The sequence below is a fragment of the Neovison vison genome, chromosome 6 (genome assembly GCF_020171115.1).
Source record: "Neovison vison isolate M4711 chromosome 6, ASM_NN_V1, whole genome shotgun sequence".
Lineage (NCBI taxonomy): Eukaryota > Metazoa > Chordata > Mammalia > Carnivora > Mustelidae > Neogale > Neogale vison.
In genome coordinates this window covers 194,256,518-194,276,015 of record NC_058096.1, presented here as the reverse complement: position 1 = coordinate 194,276,015, position 19,498 = coordinate 194,256,518, and the positions used below count along the sequence as shown (strand labels likewise).

Here is a 19,498-nt window from a genome sequence, read left to right as displayed (position 1 = left end):
ATTAGGCCTCTCTGCTCAATGCAGAGTCTGCTTCTCCCTTTCCCTCGGTGCGTGCTCTCTCTCTCTCTCTCAAATAAGTAATGCTTTTTTTTTCTTTTTTAAGATTTATTATGGTTTTCTGCCCTCTCTAACCACATATATTCAAATTAAGCTCTAGAGAGAGGTCAAATAAGGTAGAAGACACAAGGCTTTGGAGTCAGCCCGGCCCCACCACGTGATAAAGACAGTGGACCTTGGCCAAGCTCTTGGATCTCTTTTAGCCAGTTTCCCCATCTATAAAATGGGTAATCACAGCCCCAAATCCTAGGGCCACACGGGTAAAGCAATTAGCACCCAACAATAAATCCTAGTTATCAAGCATTTACAAAATGCTAAGCACTCTTAAAAGTACTACAGTCATCTGTTGACTCTTTGTAACTCTCTGTGAAAAGTCATTATTACTCCCATTTTACAGATGAGGAAAGGTAATTACAGAGAGGTGAAGTCACACCACCAGGCCGTCTGGCTCTGGCTTCTCCACGTACACCATTGCCCCTAGGTGCCCGGCACAGAGGGTTCTTTCCACCATTGATAACAAAAATGACAGCTAGGGAGTGGGGGGAATGACACCTAGACAGCCTTACTGAGTGACAGCCTGAAGACGCGGCCACGGAGCTGTACAACGGGCTGAGCCCTCGGCGGCACCTCCCTAGGTTCAAGAACAGCCTCAGCTGCTGAGTTTATTTGTTGTTTTTTTTTCTTTCTAACAGCAAAAAAAAAAAAAAAAAAAACAATAAAGTGAAGTTTTGCCCTTTCTGTTTATCTGTTATTCCTGAAAAGGAAGAGAAAGCAAAGTGAGCATGTGCAAGGAGGTTATAACCCTAGACCAATATAGGGGGGGATTTCCCCACTACCTGGCTCCAGATTGCAAGTACAATGGGGACATAGCCAGATTCGGGAAACACCTTTTCTCTATTTTCAGTGTTTTCTATTGTATTTCTTGTATTGTATTTTACTTGTATTGTATTTCTATGTTCTATTCAGTGTTTTGTATTTCTCTATTTTCAGTGCATCATTCTTTATTTTGTACAGTGCTTTATTTAACGTTCATCATCTTGAGCTCTTTTTTACCGTCATGGAATCTGTCCCCATTGGTGCTCCTCAGTAGATAGTCACTCTCTGTGAATGCGCCTCTTGGGGTGCGTACAAACCAAAGACTGATTTCAGACTCCATCAGAAGTGGTACATAAAGATGGTTGACTAAAATAAAAGGCCTCTTATAGGTGAGGTTTAATTCTAACCACCAAAAGCTGAAATCTTGGAGAAAGTGTAATTAATAATGTCAGATAACAATTTCACTCTGAAAGGTGCTGATTCTCAATGGACTTACCCAAACATCTTATACTGGGGTAATTTAAGGATAACAGCAGGACTCTGATTTGTGCCTAATTCAAATCTTTGATATCTGAAAATTCTGTAACTAAAAATATTGGCACAAAAGGACACAGGAGGCGGGCCTGGGTGGCTCAGTGGGTTAAGCCGCTGCCTTTGGCTCAGGTCATGATCTCAGGGTCCTGGGATCGAGTCCCGCATCGGGCTCTCTGCTAAGCGGGGGGCCTGCTTCCCTCTCTCTCTCTCTCTCTCTGCCTGCCTCTCTGTCTACTTGTGATTTCTCTCTGTCAAATAAATAAATAAAATCTTTTAAAAAAAGGACACAGGAATGTTTTATCCAAGACACTCTGTTTAGTTAACCGAGATCCTCCGTTTCATTCCTTGTTCTTCCTGGAAGTTGTGCTGGAGAATGAAGACAAATTGGGTGTCCCAGTGTGGGGGGGCACAAGCTTCATGTTCAGTACACCAGGAGTCAGATGCCAGCTCTGCTTGTTGAGTTTTTGGTCACTTTGGACATGTTGCTTCAAATTCCTTGTGTGTAACGTGAGGAGAACAGTGTCCCTTTCACCTAGTTCTGGTGACACTAAATGTAGGGAAAGCCTTTAGCACAGGTGATTCTCATTCTCTTGAGTCTCTCCTGAGAGCATTATATATCCTCACCCTCTCCCATCCAACCTGTAGTTAGTGAAAACCTCTTCCTCTGATGCAAGCTCCTATTTTTTCCTCCATCACCACTACGTTGGTAACATTTGTTCTCACCTGAGTCCTCTGATCCATCCTTTTCGTGACCGGTGGAGTCTGCACCAAGTAATTCTTGCTCACTCCTGCTGATGTCCATCGCTTCTCCAACACAAATGTGCGCTGGGGCAGAGACCACCTCCCTACAATCTGGCTGAGTCCTGGGTGCTCAGTAAATGCCTCATCTGGTGGTTTCCCATTCACTCTGACCCAGACCACAGCCATTCTCCCTTGACCGTGGGTGGCCAGCTTCCGCCATAGTCCAGATTCAGTTAATGTTTCTGAGCTTATTTTCTCAACTGTGAGATGAGTAGGGAAATAGTACTTATCCCCCAGGGTTATTGGGAGGATTGGAGTATATGCTAATCCATCTAAAGGGCATAGGAAAGTGCCTGGCCCATGTTAGTGGCTGCTAATGGTCTCTGTACGATAGAAAGATGAGAGCATCTTTCAGGTGGATGTCCCCTAACACCACAGGGTCTTTCCAGACAAAAACTGAGATCAGGTCCACAACACTGTCCTAATTGCTTGGCCGTCTGCTAGTTACGGTAATTTTATAATTAAATGGCTCATTTTGTGAGTAATTTAATAGAACTATGTAAGAGTATAACTATGAGGACTTCTCATTAGTCATAGCCTTATATTCATCTTAATACTGAGAAAAAAGATGTGTGACCCCTCAGCTTCATTTATCTTGATTGAAAGGCTGTGCGTTAACTGGGTAGCCTGTGGTGGTCAGTACCGCATGCATGTGTGTGCGTGCGCATGTGCACACGTGTCTGTGTCTGTCTGGTAGTTTTAAGATGTTACTGTGGTGCCTGGAAACCCAGAGGGGTGTGGTTAGACTTCCCTGGGTAAAGAAGCTAATTGGAGAGACTAGTGAGTCATGTATTTCCATGATTATCGTGCTGTGCTCTGCTGGGTTTTTCCTGCATCTAGCCAGGAGAAGAGCAGGCAGACTGATTTCTGGACATGGATGGCATTACCTTGGATATTAGACTTGAGTGCTTGGCAGGAAAAAATAAGTTGTTACCCTGAAAACAATCTTTAATGACCAGAGGTGGGCTTTGACCTTTAAAATGCCGTGTTTTTGTTTTTTTTTAAAGATTTTATTTATTTATTTGTCAGAGATAGAGGGAGAGAGAGCGAGTAAGCACAGGCAGACAGAGTGGAAGGCAGAGGCAGAGGAAGAAGCAGGCTCCCTGCCGAGCAAGGAGCCCGATATGGGACTCGATCCCAGGACGCTGGGATCATGACCTGAGCTGAAGGCAGCTGCTTAACCAACTGAGCCACCCAGGCGTCCCTAAAATGCCGTGTTTTTGACTTTGCAGAGCAAAGTACCTCTGAAGCTGATAGCTGTTTGCTTATTCTGAACTAGAGTCGTGTGCACCATAAATTTATTGGAATTTACAGTTTCTAAGTTAATCATGGGGTAAATGCTGCCCTTGGCCTATTGCGCTGTAACAATGTCCCCCTCGGAAACAGTGTCATCTTTGGTTCTAAATGTGTTGGGAGGAAATGCCACCATCTCGATACTAAAGTGATCGCAGGGCTAGGTTATGTCCCATCTCTCTCTCACTCAGTGTGCCTGTTGTCCAAAGAGGGGTTTCTTTGGGTGAAATCTTTTCAGGACTCCAATTTTGTACATATTAATCCTTCTCTCAACCTCAGATCGTTTCTTTGCCACTTGATCCGTACTGTAGCATTTGCTTACTTCTAAACATTTTAGGCGAAGTTGATCAGATAATTTTGGAAATTTTTCTTGAACTGTGCATTCTGCTCAATATTCTGGGGAAACGTTTTGGCTCCGCTCGCTTTGTTAATGCTGGTTACATCATTATGGGAGCTATAGAATTCTTGGGCGTGCAAAATGATTGCATATTCATGAACCTCTCCAATCCTGAAATATTTGTAAATAACTTGGCAATTTTTTTTCATAAGGTGGCCTATTAAAATGATTAGGTCTTTAATTGGTCACACGGAAAGAATGGGTGCTCATGGAGCACCATCTATTTGATCAGTAACATTTTTGCGCTAAGCAGTTTGGATTATGAACATATAAGTCACCTTCCTTAAACAAAGTATAAGAGATGCTATTTTCCGCTTAAGAATGATTCAAGTTTGAAAATGTCAATAGATGCAAAAAGCCACCCTAGAGCTTTGCTCTCTCGAAAGAAAGTAGAGAAGGAATGACATAGTCAATGTTAGCTGTCACCAGATGAAGAGAAATCAGATTGTCAGGCCTGGATCTATAACATTCTTGCCAAAGTAGGACCTCATTTACACATACAGATCTTCATACCCTTTGCTAAGAAAAGCATCTGTGGCAGTTTAGATGTTTGTGCGTTTGCCAAAGATCTTTCACTCTGAATAAAGTAAATGTCATGTCTGTTGTTTATCTCAAATTCAGCGGAGTATTTTTAAAGAAATATTTGCGGGGGAGGGTGGAGGGAAGGAGGTTGGGGAGCTCCGGTTAGTGGGGTGTGGCAGTTTTGTGGCCAGTCCTCCAATATCGGGTCAGATCCGGGGGAAATGCGCTCAAGATGGATACTTTGCGCTCATGAACTGCAAATGTCCTCTTGAAGTGACAACACAAGAAATTGGAATGGGGAGTCTTCCTGAATCTATACCTAGTCTGTCAACACCCAAAAAATCCAGTTAATTCAGTCAAACTGATTATTTGGCATCGCGTAGACACAGCTGTCTTGAACTAAAATTTTGAACACTTAAACATAGATGGCATTGTACCCGAAGCCAGCTGGTACAATGGCATCTCTCTGTAATTGTGTATAAAGATTGCTGTGACTTCAGAGACCGGAAATGGAACTTCATCGCTCCAAGTTCAAGCTGGACCCCACTGAAGAGCAATTTAAAAATAAAAATCTTTGGCTGTGATAAAATTTCTTGACAAATAGGTACCCTTAGGAAGTTCAGACTTTCAGTTAAGAGTATGATGTGGTAATTTAACGATGTAAATTGCCTTGAATATTTAAAAAAAAAAAAAAAAAGAATGTACTTTACCTAGCTTCTAGGCATTCCAAATCCTAGTAAGACAGAAAAGTAAAATACATTCTGAGACTTCTTGAGGACATCTGCTTCGGGTGATGCAATTCTGTCTACTCCTCACACAAATCAAATGTTTGTCTTTAATAATCGCTTATCGGTGTTACGTGTTCTATTGAAGTTTATTCTGTGTGACTCTGAATATCATTTTATCCCCACAGATGACATGGAAGCCATTCCTGTCAAACAGTTTGTTAAACACATTGGTGAGCTCTATTCTAATAACCAGCATGGGTTCTCCGAGGATTTTGAGGTATGTTTCAAAATTGAAAAGTAGTTTTTTAGAAACCTGACTTTTATTCTATAAAGATTTTTATAAACTTGAAATGAATCCACTCGGGCATAACAAAAACAATACGAGAAAAAGTTGGGAGATGGTTTTTTCTTTTTTAATTCACACTTCTCCTTCTGACAGGCATTCTTTTACCCCAAAAAGAAGAGGCGGGAGGGAGTTGGTTGCCCAGGTCCTACACGTGCGCTTCCAGAAAAGAACAGACTTAGTGGGAGAAATGAGGCAAGTCCCCAAGTTTTGTCTTCCTGGTAACCCTCCCTGGGACAGCAGCCCTCATGGCAAGGGTAGGCCTCGTCTCCCCTGGGCTGCACGAGGTATGGAGGAGGCAGCACGTTTGCTCTCTGAGGAACGGGGAGCTGGCTCCCTAAGAGCAGTGCGCTTCCTTACCCCCGGACCCGTCGCCGCCTCCCCGATGGCCCGGCTTCCTCGCTTGAAAAAATGGAGCCCACGTCCCTGACATCCCGAAGTTGGGGGAATGTGAATGATGCCCGTCTTTGAGGGTGCCAGGTGACCTGTTCAGCCCCTGCAGAGGTGGATGGTGGCGGGCTTGGCGGCTATTAATTCGTGGAGGGAAGACGTGGGCGAACACAGCCCTGCGATTTTAAGAACTGTCGTGCAGGAAACAAGGTAGAGCGCGGCACGCACGGCCCTGCCAGCTCCGGGTTCCGTGCCAGTTCAGCAGTGACAGGGTGTCAATGAGGAGCTATTAAACAGACTGCCCTTTTCTTCACTGAGGCGCTTAACTAAGGCACATCTCTGGCAGCAAGAGTTCTGCCGAGGAGGCCAAGTTTTCATGGCAGCTCAGCTGTCTTCTAGCTTTGCGGGTGAGTTGGTTCCTTTCTCTCGCTCAGTCTTCCTTTAAAATGGATCCTTTAAAATGGAAATGACATGACGGGGATGTTGCTAAACTGCCCACCTCTTTTCACAAACCGGGTTTCGGGGATTAAGTGATGTCATGCAAAGGCGGCACAAGGAGAAATGAACACGGGACCGCAAGCCTCTGTCTCTGCAAATTTTGGAGTCCCCAGAGGCCATCGTAAAGGCAATTGTATTGACAACCGGTTTTAAAGGAAGCCTTTTCCTTGGTTTTTGGTTTGTTTCCCTGAGCAAAACCGAAGCCAAAGGTGGGAGAGCGAAAGGGACCTGCTGATGTGTTTGCCAAAGTCCTGTGCATCATGGGACAGACACAAGCATGTCAAGTATTTAATGTGGCTGTTAGATGCTTACCAAAAAGGTGCCTATTCAAGTACAGAGAACATGGTTTAAAGTCAAACATTTTGTATTCATGAGGACAGCAAATGTGTGTGCTGTTGAAGTGATTTAGTTCAATTGACTGTTGGCTGGATGACTGAGCAAGAATATTGAGGCATTTAACAATGTTGATGGTATTCAGGACAAACATTTATCCTCTGGAGAACAGAATTTGATCAAGATGACCAAATGCAACTCCAGTTTCTCAATTATTTATGATTTGAGACCCCAGTGCTATTCATCACAGCTGGTTTTGACACCATTTAATTATTCAAAATAATCAGCTATACCTCTATAAACTCGATCTGACTTAAAATGGGCTTTGCTGCATCTAAACCAAGCCTGTTAACAAATTCTGGGCATCTGCACCCTATTTCTACCCTTTAAAAAAAAAAACAACAACACTGTGGCTAGGAGCTTTTGTCTCCTATATTGAACTTTATAGCTGAAGTCTTATTAGCTGTTGGTGAAGGGAGGGGCGCGGGAGGCCGGGACAAGGCAGGCCTTGTGCTGCTGCTGTTGTGATCTCACAGTTCCTCCTGGTCTGAAGGTGGAAAATCAGCGCTATTCAGAACGGAAGACTATCCTCTCTTCTGAAAAGAACAATAAGGCAGCAACATAAAGGGAGGCATGAGACAGAACAAGTCCTTAATAGACTGGCCTCTTCTCTTTGAGGGAGATTTTGAAATATTTGATGACAGTAGTGGTATCTATTTTTGGCAACTCTGCTGAAAAGGACAATGGGTAGCAGGCTATTTAAGAAATTATGAAGGCTCTTTTATAAACGAGATAGTAATAGGCTATAAAAGGAGGTCAGGAAAAGAGATTTTTGTGTGACTGAAAGAAAAACAAAACTGGGGCACCTGGGCGCTCAGTGGGTGGAGTGTGTGACTTTTGATCTTGGGGGTTGTAGGTTTGAGTCCCACAATGGGTATAGAGATCACTTAAAAATAATTGAAAATCTTAAAAAAATAGAAAAACAGAACATTCATTATAGCAGGAGAATAGTGAAGTCAACCCCAGATTTCCAGATCTGTTTAAGTGGAAGAACGGTGGCCAGCATTTCCTCAGCCCTGCACGTGGATTGTTTGATTTGTACCTCAGAACTACCTCAGAACAGGGTGCTGTTCTATGGTGCCCGTTTTACAGAGGAGGAAACTTCCTCCATGGGAAAACTGAGGTTTGAGTGGCTCAGTTTTAAAATGGCAGAAGTTAGGTGTTAAGCCTAGGCTCTCAGACTCAAGCCCCCATGTGTGACCTCGAGGCCCACCAGACTCTCATTAAAGCAGTGTCCTGTAGTGACCCGGATTCAGGAAGAGGGAAAAACCTGAGATGACTGTGATTGTCTAAAACTGATCATGCAGCTGACATGCCAGAGGTGGGGAGAGGGGAGGGCAGGAGAGGAAATAAGGAGCAGCCTCCCCACCCCACTAAAAATATTGGGAGCCCATTACATGATCTTTACAGCCTAGAGCCTTCCAGAGAGTTGAGAATCTGACTTACAAAAATCTTACACAACATCTGCATACAGGCCTCAAGTTAGGCAAAGTTAATCACTTCACCTTAATCTTAAAAATACTGTTTAACAATCGATGTGTGGCCATTAAAAGGAGAGGAAGGCAAGTCACCAAGTACCTGCTATTCTGTGGACATAATACAAAGTACAGAGTTTTGAGACCTTGCCCTCGAGGACTTCAGTTGGGTCAGGGTGAAGACCAGAGTGGGCGAAGCAAAGTACACGCTAAATATGGATAGAAAGTTCCGGAGGAGGTCAAAGAAGAAGAATTTCTATTTGCCCCATCTTGTTTTAAAATCTTGGAAAAAAATGGTGAATAGCTGTCCTATTTTCAGAACTTTGATGCTTGGAGGAGAATGAGAAAAACGATTCACTGGTAATTTTGAGTCTTTGTCTAGAGGTGAGGCAGCAAGTGTTCTGTCCTTGTCAGATAAATGTTGGAGACTGTTAAGAGCTGGCAACATTATACCTCCAGCAGATTTTGCAGTCACTGGAAATAACATCAATCCTTGTCTCGGGATGGCGTTCGATGACTGTTCCCTTGGCTACCTGGGCTGACTCGAACCTCACTCTTCCCTGGCCTCCACAGCCTTCGTGCAGGAGTTTCCAAACAGTGCTAGCACTATCTTTCGAAAGGAGAGAGCTCCGAGGCCGTGTGGGTCGACAGAATTAACAGGCGGCAGTCAGGAGCATCACAAGTTGGAAGGCTGAGGGCAGAGACGAGGCCAGAGGTCCAGTATCCCTTGACGAGATCCTTTGGGGGAATCGCCTGGCTTATAATTAACTCTAGCTGAGCTATATTTGGGCCAGTTGTTCATCTTAAATCAGGAGAACAAAGCTTTGTCCACCTGAGCCCATGCGCTCGAGGGATCAGTGGTCCCAATCACATTATGTAAGATCCAGTGTTCCAAGTTGCTGGTGACACATAATAGGATGTTGCCGAAAGGGGGGGCGGGGAGGGCTCGGGTCGTGCTGCATGAGCCTGCAGCCTGCAAGATGGCAGAAAGGGACTCGAGTCTCTGTGACAAGATGCCAGTTAGGGTCTGAAATGTCTTAACATTTTTAAACCCTTAGCCTGAAGAAAACCATAGTTGAGGTTTTTATGAAACGTGAAGAGAGAGACAGAGCCAAAATTCCTACAAATAGTGTGCAAAAAGTCATTGTATTTTATAGACCCGCTGCAGGAAATCCTACGGTCTTTTCAGAGAACGCTGAGGTAAAACTGTCTGGGAGTGGGAAAGGAGCTGGCGGAAGGTAGGATGGGACCTTGAAAGCCTGGCTAAGGAATCTGAGTTCCATCCAGAGGTTTCTGGAGTCAAAGCAGCAGCATTTGAAGACGTGCGGTGTGGCCGCAGTTCGGAGCCTGAGCAGAAACAGGAAGATGGCCTGTCCCAGGTACCCAGCAAGGCTAGCTCTGTGTCAGCCAGAAGGCAAACAGCAGGCCACGGTGATCACCTAAAGAGATCACCTTCAGTAGCACACACTGAGAATGTTCTCAATACTCAGTCTAACATGTGGTCGGTCACCTGGTCCCCAGAGTATGTTCTTCTCAACATCCTTGGGGAAACTGAGTAACCTGAAAGGTTTCCGGGTGTGTTTTGTTCCATCACGATTGCACATCGAGCCACACAAGGGTAGGACAGTAGGTCTCCAGGGGCCTTTTCCATAGCTTATCACCTCATTGACCCCAGGCAGCAGGCGATTTCCCCCACTTGCTCTCCCAGGAATTGTGATTCTATCAACTTGCGGTGTTTTCGTTCAAGTTTTACTTTATTTTTACACCTCTTGTTTTCATTTGGCGTGTGCGTGTGTGTGTGTGTGTGGTTTTTTTGCCTGTTGATACTAATTTTGAGAACTCCAACTCTGTCATATGGACAGTAAAATACAAAGAAGCTTAAATCTTGAACTGTTGGTCAGACTGCCAATAGGTAACTTTGCTATCCACACTCCATCAGTTGGTGTCACTTCAGAGGGTTTTAACACCTATTAAAATCACATTAACTTTGAAATGCCAGTTTCTGATGGAGAAAAGCCACTCCAGGATCAGATGATATTATCAGCATCTAAATGAGCCAAACAGTTCTGCAAGGAATTACAGATGACATTATTATCCACAAGACAAAATCAGGAGGCCATAGGCAAACCCCTCGGGTTCTCATAAAATCAGATTTAACATTATTTATGACTATTCTTTGTTTTCTGTCATTCACATAATTGGAAAAGTGAAATAGAGGCCACGGATCAGACCCAGGGTCTTAGATAACGAAGAGTTTGATTGGCCATATTGAATGACTGCCCTAAACAGTGCAGACAGCTGCTCCCGAGCAGTCCTGGTCAATTGCATTATATTAGAATAAAGGCCTGAGCTCAGTCCATAGCTAAGGGTGGTCAGATCCAGACAATGGGGAAAAAAAAAATCAATAAACCAAGTGAATCTCAAACCAGAGGACAAAAAGCTATCATCTCTTAACACAAGATGCTTTAGCAACCCAGCCCATGCCAAAAGCCTGACCTTCAAAATCCAGAAACAAAAGGATGTCATCAATTTCGGGAATTTATATATAGATTGAATCAATGTCTTCCAGAAAACAAATCTATTTTCAAAAGTTCTCTGCCCCCTGAAACTACTGAAAAGAGTATGCCTCAGGCATTCAAGCCGATTCTAAAAGGCCAGTACCCCCCAAGTACTTTGAGTAGAGGTGGCATTGCTTATGTTTTGGAGAGGTCAAGGTATCAGACTCCTCACTTTCTGTCTACCCTTTATCTCATTCTAGAAAAAAAAGAACCAAAGGCAGCCTGAGGCCCCTTTAAACCAACATTTGTGAAACCGTAGGTCATAAACCATTTTAGAAGAGAAAAGAGCAGAGCTTATCACATTTAGGAAACGTAACGAAAGAGTAAGAATTGTTGTGAAACATACATTTTCCCCAAGAGTTGTGTTGAATTAATACCTGTGAACTTTTTTTTTTTTTTTTTAATGTACAACTGGGAAGGTCTGCAACTCTGAAAAATTGATCATACTGCTTCCAAGAATCAGGAGTTCATGAGTGTGTTCTCTTTGCATGGGTGGTGACCCTTTGTTTTTAGACTTTAGATTATTTGATGACAGGGAATTCGTTCCTCCGTGGAGAGAAGAGAGGGACCCCTCACTGGGAAGTGCTTTGTGAATATAAAAGACCGCCAGTTCCTTGTTTTCATTATGCCTGATGTAAATGCTGTGGAAGACATCCATACTTGCTGTGCGTCTCCTTTGTGGAGAGGGAAATAAAAGTCTGCATGCACCTAGACTCTGTTACATCTGTTATGTGTAAAATATTTCTCCTGATGATTTTCTGTCGCTTGCTCCTGCTCTTTGTAGCAGCTGTGTTCTGCTGATGACTTCCCTTATCAGTTAACGCCGATACTTGGGTTTGAACAAGACACTGTGGAAAAATTTGACTTCACAGCAACCTTGTATTACGCTAATGGGTGATGTTTACAGTCGTGCCAAAGGTCAGCTGAAGAGTTGCCAACTGAAAAAGGAGAATTTAAATGAAACAGGAGTGCACAAGTAACCAAATCTGTATCTGTTTGCGCCACACAGGACAGGTCACTGGGCTAATACAGTAGCGTCACTTCAGGACGGAGGGTAGTCCATTTGCGCTCTGATAGTTATAAAAGGAGGTATATGGTCTACACTCGTACTGCAAATGCTGGTGGAGATTCTACCGCTGCCTGGAAAATTCTTGTTCATCCTTGAAGACTCAGGAATGTTCTGCCTGAAGCCTTCCTCTGTGCTCCCACCATCATTTCTTGAGGCCTCCTTTCTATTAACCACATTGGACTGGCATTATCTTGTGGCATGTTTTCCTACCCCATCAGACTATGACTTCGTCAGAAAGAGATAGGATGTTTTGTAATCCCCATGCCTAGGCCACAATCTGGAATGAAGTAGATGATTGATGAATTAGTAAAAAAGGAAATCCTTTTATCTTCTTCACATCTTTTATACATTTGTTATGAATATGTCAGTTATTTCTGAAGTTGAGTGTGGGGAAGTAATAGGTGGCCGCAGCTAGGGAGTGAGTAAATATTCATGTTTTTGGATCTATAGTTCCTTTTTTCCCTACATCCTTGTGAGACACCAAAAGTGTGTCTAAAATCTTTGAAATCTTGATGTTTTTTTTTTTTTCACCAGGAAGTCCAGCGCTGTACGGCTGATATGAACATCACTGCAGAACATTCCAATCATCCAGATAACAAGCACAAAAACAGATACATCAACATTTTAGCATGTAAGTAATAAACTTTAAACTATCTTCAACTGTGAGGAAATTAAATCTTCATGCTGGGGATAAGCCGAAAGCCAAGCAATCAGAAATCAGGAATGCCAAGAATGATGTACACTCGACAGCTAACCTCTCATTAGCCCATCTTCAACAGGGGATAGGAAGAAGTGGGGACATTTACAGCCCCCTGAGTCTTTCATTAAGCTGTCGGATCTCCGCTTAAGAATGAGGTGACTGAAAGAAACATTCTGAGCTTTATGGTTCTCTCATGAAGTGATTTCATACTAGATGTTGGGAACCAAAGTCTGAATGTCCTGTGGCTCTCTAGACATTGTTTTTAGGTGCGGAGAGCCAAGTTTTCAAATCAAGTAAGGACTGCTGAAAATGGAATCAAAAGCTGAATTTCTGAGACCAGGTACTATGCCTTCAGTGGTCTGTACCTTAAGGGATAGAACCACCAGTCCTTGGGACCCATGCATCTCATCCCTCCTGCCATAGTTTGTGGTTAGGGATGCAAATAGATAAGCATTCTTCTTACAGGTCCTTACGGGAATACCCTAGGAAACAGGCTACTTCTGTGGCTACCATACTACTTCTCATAGACATTGGGGGTTTGGGTCACTGGGTGATATTAGATGCCTTGACACCAAAGGCAGGAGCACACGTGTTTATGGTTAACAAACACTGTGGTAAGGAACACATTCCATAGGATTTTATAGTGCATTAAATTGAACCATTTAAATTTGAACACTACTATAGATAAAGCTTTTTACAATGCTTTACTGAGTTAAAAAATCACATACCATAATATGAAATTCATCCATTTAAAGTTAATTTATATTTATATGGGGATTTAAATATAAACTAAATTTCAGTGGTTTTTAGTATATTCACAGTTGTATGACCATCACGACTATCTAATTTTTTTTTTTTTAGATTTTTTTTTTTTTTTTATTCATTTGACAGAGAGAGATCACAAGTAAGCAGAGAGGCAGGCAGAGAGAGAGGAAGGAAAGGAGGCTCCCTGCTGAGCAGAGAGCCCGATGCGGGACTCGATCCCAGGATCCTGAGATCATGACCTGAGCCGAAGGCAGCGGCTTAACCCACTGAGCCACCCAGGCGCCCCACGACTATCTAATTTTAGAACATTTTCAGCACCCCAACAAGAAACCCCATACCCATTAATAGTCGTTCCCAATACCTCCTTTTCCCTAACCCCTAGAAGCCACTTACCTATTCTCTATTTCTATGTATTTGCCAATTCTGGACATTTCATATAAATGGAATCATAGAATCTGTGGCCTTTTTTGTCTGGGTCTATTCCAGTTAGCGGGGTGTTTTCAGAATTCATCCGTGTTGTCGCTTAGATTGGTACTTTGTTCCTTTTTATGGCTGAAAAATACTCCACGATGTGGAAATGCCACATTGTGTTTATTCATTCATTTGATGGACATTTGGGTTGTTTCTGCTTTTTGGCTATTATGAATAATGCTGCTATGAACATTTGTGCAGACATATATTTTCAGTCCTCTTGGATATGTACTTAGGAGTAGAATAGCTAGGTCATATGGTAACTCTATGTTTAACATTTTGAAGATCTGCCATACTGTTTTCTAAAGTGGCTGTACCATTTTACATTGCCCCCAGCAATATGAGAGTCCCAGTGTCCATATTCTCATCAACACTTGTTGCTTTTACATATCTGTATCTATAGATATATCTATACATCTATAGATACACAAAATAACTATGCTAACGGGTGTGAAGTGGTATCTCACTGTCATTTTAATTTGCATTTCCCTAATGATTAGTAATGTTGAGTATCTTTTCATGTATTTATTGGCTGTTCATAGATCATCTTTGGGGAAATATCTATTCAAATTCTTTGCCCTTTGTCTTTTTGTTGCTGAGTTGTAGGAGTTCTGTATACATTCTGGATATGAATCCCCTATATAGATAAATAGTTGGCAAATATTTTCTTCCATTCTGTGCATTGTCTTTTCACTTTCTTGATAGTGTCCTTAGAAGCACAAATTATTTTAATTTGGGTGAAACTTAATTTTTCTTTTGTTGCCTGTACTTTTGGTGTTATATCCAAGAAACCACTTCCTAGTCCAAAATCATGAAGATTTCACATTAGTTTTTGTCAGAGTTTTATGGTTTTAGCTCTTACATTTAGGTCTTTTATCCAAATAACTCTTATGTATATGAGGTAGGGTCTAAGTTTATTCTTTTGCTGTTGATAGCCAGTTGTCCTAGCACTATTTGTAGAAAAGACTTTTCTCTCCCCCCTACTGAATCGTCTTAGTGCCTTTATTGAAAATCAACTGTCTATAAATGTAAGAGTTTATTTCTAGACTCTTAGTTCTCTTCCACTGATCTACATGTCTATCCTTAGGCCAGTACCACTTCGTCTTGATCACAGACTATAGCTTTGTAGTATATTTTGAACTCGAAAACTGTGACTGCTCCAAGTTTGTTCTTCTTTTTCAAGATTGTTTTGGTTATTCTGGTCCTTTGTGTTTCCATATCAGTTTTAGGATCAACTTTTCTATTACTGCAAAAGATGTAGCTGAGATTTTGATAGGCATTGCATTGAATCTGTGGATTAATTTTTACAGTACTGTCTTCCATCCATGAAGATGTGATGTCTTTCCATTTATTGAGGTCCTCTTTTATTTCTTTCAATGATGTTTTATAGTTTGCATTGTGTTATACTTTTATTGAATTTAAGTATTCTTTTTGACACGATGGTCAGTGGAATTGTTTACTTAATTTTGAGATCTTTCATTGTGTATAGAAATACAGTTGCTGTTTTTTAACATTTATCACATATCCTACAACCTTGGCTGAACTCATTTATTCTAGTAGTGATTTTTTGTGGATTCCTTGGAATTTTTATGTATAAGATAATGTCATCTATTAATAGAGTTTTACTTCTTACTCTACATAAAGTCTCAAAAGAACCACAAGTCATTTTGGAATAAGAGTAATCGTTCCACTTATGTGAGAGAATGAGGAGGTAACAAAGAGAACAAGAAATAGTCAAACCTTGCTTTTTTTTTCCAGCCTTTGAATGGATGGAATCTGAGTATATTTGTTGGCCAGCCTAGTCAAGGCTTAGCTTGCTGAGATTATGATTTGTCTATCTATATACCTCATTTCTAACCATGTATTTCAGGCAGGGATACATACACATGTGTGCCTTGAGTATATCCACACATACCATTCTTTCTACCATGGCAGTCCTTACTTCTGATAAGCATGTGGCAAAATAGAGGGAGGAAATCAAAGCAGTGTCTGTGTGATACAACCAAGGGTAATGGTATTTCCTGGAAAGTGTACCATCTGTGGTTTGATATGGTTGTACTCTCACCAGTTCATTTATGGTTTTACTTTCACAAATTCAGATTAGATGCAGTTTTCTTTTCCTAAGTTCAGAAAGTTGGACTCTGGTGTTCATGAGGCCTGGTCAGATCCTGGGCACATCACCTGTCATCTTGGTCTACCCCTATATTAAGGGCTTAGCACAGCAGAAGCCAGGATGGAAGTGTCATGAAACGACTTACTGTGCAAGAAACAAAATGTGTGAAAAGGCTTCTCTCAGAGCCATTACACCTTTCCAAGTATATGTGGGTGATACCGTACCACCTCCTGTATTGACCTATTTAGAGAGCTTGTTCTCTTTTAGATTAAATATGAATTTTGCAACTTGAAGAACATGTATTCTTATTTGTCAGTCTGAAAAATAATATGCAATATCGTGCTACTGAGCTAAGTAAGGCACAGTGGTTTGTGTTCAGGTAATTTGGGGGTAAATTGTCATTTGGAGCCTATGTCTGGTAGGCAGCCCTTCCGCATGGCAAGTGTAGTCTGAGCGTTTGTCAGAACACCAAATGCAGTTCACAGTCACAAGAATGAAGAGGGCTTCCAAAAAGTGCCCAATAAATAGTCTGAGGTTATTAATGTCTAGGCTAAACCACTCATTGGACTTCTTCTTGAACTGGACTTTTATAATTATAACCAGAAATGTTAATTTACTTTTGCCCATCCTGTTCCTAGCTAGAGAAAATGAAATTATGGCCTTGACTTCTTATGTTATTTGCTCTCCTAAAAATTCGAGCTCACTTTCCTGGGCAACAAGAGGCATATATCCCACTCCCCACTTTTATGTTCATAAGCTGAGGTTAAGGGAATCTTAAATTCTGATCATTGACCAGATTGCTGCAATGAGATTACTCTCAGGACAGCTCTAGTTTCCTCAGTTACTTAGGTTCTACTGGGGTAGGGGGGAATCTAACTAGATTTTTAGCAAAGGAGTCTCCTGAAAATAGATGCTCAACAAATAGATTTTGTTTTGGACTTAATATCACAATCACTTCTGCACATATGTGCTAAAGGAAAAGGGACATGGCCATGGGTCATCAAAGGCCTTGGTTCTAAAATCCAGGACAAGGATACTTTGGAGGGTTGAAACTTGAAGTCATTTTACCTGAACTAACAAGGACTTTGGTTTGCCTTTCTTTTTTTTTTTTTAAGATTTTACTTATTTATTTGATAGAGATAGACACAGCAAGAGAGGGAACACGAGCAGGGGGAGTGTGAGAGGTAGAAGCAGGCTTCCCGCCGAGCAGGGAGCCCGATGTGAGGCTCCATCCCAGGACTCTGGGATCATGACCTGAGCTACCCAGGCACCCCCCCCCGCCCCCCAGTTTGCATTTCTTGGGCACTCACAGGTCAGAACATGATGGAGGAATGCCCCTGTGTTTTTAAGATGGGTTTCAGTGCTGTAGCTTTAAATTTTTAGCTATTTCTCTGCCAAAAGTTTTCTTGGGGTGCTCTAAGAGACGCCACATTGCCTATTTGCCTTGTTTTCTGCTTTAGAATGCCGGTAGTTTGTGAATTACACATGTTGTTTTTGCTTTTTTTATCCTCTATAGATGATCACAGTAGGGTGAAGTTAAGACCTTTACCAGGAAAAGACTCTAAGCACAGCGACTACATTAATGCAAACTATGTCGATGTAAGTCAGAAATGTTTTATAAACCTGTTTCTCATAATTGAAGAGTGCCAAAGAGACTGTTGAATGTGTTTTAATACTGCACAGAGCTTTTCCTAAAACCACAGCCTATTCAATGTGGAAGGCACTGAATTATTAACTGGTCTGTGATACTGCTTTCATCTTACTTGGTGTTGTGTCATCTTTGAAGGGTTACAACAAAGCGAAGGCCTATATCGCCACCCAGGGACCTTTAAAGTCTACATTTGAAGATTTCTGGAGGATGATTTGGGAACAAAACACTGGAATCATTATCATGATTACAAACCTTGTGGAAAAAGGAAGGGTAAGAGCCTCTTGGTTTAATGTCTTCATCATGTGCCTTCATTCAAAACCTCCTTTTGGAGCCCCTGCTGTAGGGCAGGAACTTGACCAGGTATAAAGAGTTAAGGAGATGAAAAAGCATCTTCTCTTGCCCCTAACTTGCTTGTGGTCTGGTGGGAAAGAGCTGAATGCTTACAAGAGGGCATTAAACATGGCAGGAGGGATGAACAGAGTATTAGAATGGGGATGCTGTAAAAGATGGATACATCCTCTAGAACGGAGATTTCGTAAAGGAGCTAGTACGTGAGGTGAGTTGTGAACAATGAGGGAGGAGGAGTTAGAGAAGAACCTTCTAAAAGACAGGACAGAAAGCACAACAAACAGGGAAGTTGGGAGAAACACAGTACCGTGGGAGAACTACTGAGAGTTTGGAGGAGCGTGAGGGGAAACCCTGTTGAAACACCTTGACCATCATTAAGAGACCTTTTTATAAGATGGTTAATACTTTAGAGTTGGTATATTTAGAGTTTACATGGTGCTGACTTAGGCTGGAATAAAGGCTAAGCCTCAAATTCTGTTACTTAGGATTGCTACTTCTTCACCTTGACTGTGGAGACCCCATTTCACCTTTGGTGACCCAGTTGGTAAAATGAAGATTTTCACTGTTACAAGACTCTTTTGCAACTTGGAAGGCAGCCCAGCATCCTAACATAGCCAGCTGTATTTCTTATAGGCCAAGCACAGGTTTCTTTCTGAGGCCCTCTTTAAAGTACACTGTCTGTTAAAAGATGTTCATGAATATACGAGACCCATTTCACAAATTATCTTACCCAAAGTAGTCCTAAGGTTAAACTCTTCAGAGGTATGTCTACCTCTAAGCCATTGGGCCCATATGTTCCTTTTTTGGGTCAACTACATGGTGATATTACCTGTTTTCAAGACACTGGAGATGACATTACCAACAGTACAAATGTGGCATCAATTGCAGTTGGAACTGACAACTTTTTCCTTTTTGCAGCGAAAATGTGATCAGTATTGGCCAACAGAGAATAGTGAGGAGTATGGAAACATTATTGTCACACTGAAGAGCACAAAAGTACATGCCTGCTACACTGTTCGTCGTTTTTCAGTCAGAAATACAAAAGTGAAAAAGGTATTGAAGGAATATGGGTGGGCTGCCAGGGCATCGCTCTTGAAACTTGTATGAAAATTACTGTACAACCAAGGCCAATTCTCAGAACCAACTTGGCTTTAAAAAAGTATTTTTAAAAAACATTTTTTCACAACTCCTTTGATTGACATCAATGTATGCTGTGAAAGATACTGGCAGAGCACATAATAGAATTTAACTGGCCTGATTAAATTCTTTAATCTCCTCTTGAGAGCTTCATTTAAAAAAAAAAAAAAAAATGAACTTCTAGGTCTCAGTGACCAGCAACTAGAGCAGCATCTGTTTGTGGATTTAGCTTTTCAGTAGCAACCTTCTGAGAGTTTTCAAGCATTATTTTCCCAAACTGTGTTCCAAGGAATGCTTACCCTGCAAGATGTTTGCAAAAAGGAGACCGTGCTATTTAATAAATATGGAAAATGAATGCTACATACTATGCAATCCCCTTTAGAAATACATACAATGCACACAAGTGGCCAGAGCGCTAGTTAAGAAACCTCTTTAACTT

At 41.8% G+C, this 19,498-nt stretch overlaps 1 protein-coding gene across 3 annotated transcripts in view; it reads left to right on the top strand.

Annotated features, from left to right (window-relative positions):
* Window positions 1-19,498, top strand: part of PTPRG (protein tyrosine phosphatase receptor type G) — a 709,729-nt gene that overhangs the window by 659,938 nt on the left and 30,293 nt on the right. For all 3 annotated transcript variants that reach the window (XM_044253275.1, XM_044253276.1, XM_044253274.1), the window contains 5 exons: window positions 5,334-5,425; window positions 12,409-12,505; window positions 17,440-17,522; window positions 17,710-17,844; window positions 18,841-18,975. In XM_044253275.1, the coding sequence (XP_044109210.1) occupies window positions 5,334-5,425; window positions 12,409-12,505; window positions 17,440-17,522; window positions 17,710-17,844; window positions 18,841-18,975 (542 nt within the window). The remainder of the gene's footprint in view (window positions 1-5,333; window positions 5,426-12,408; window positions 12,506-17,439; window positions 17,523-17,709; window positions 17,845-18,840; window positions 18,976-19,498) is intronic.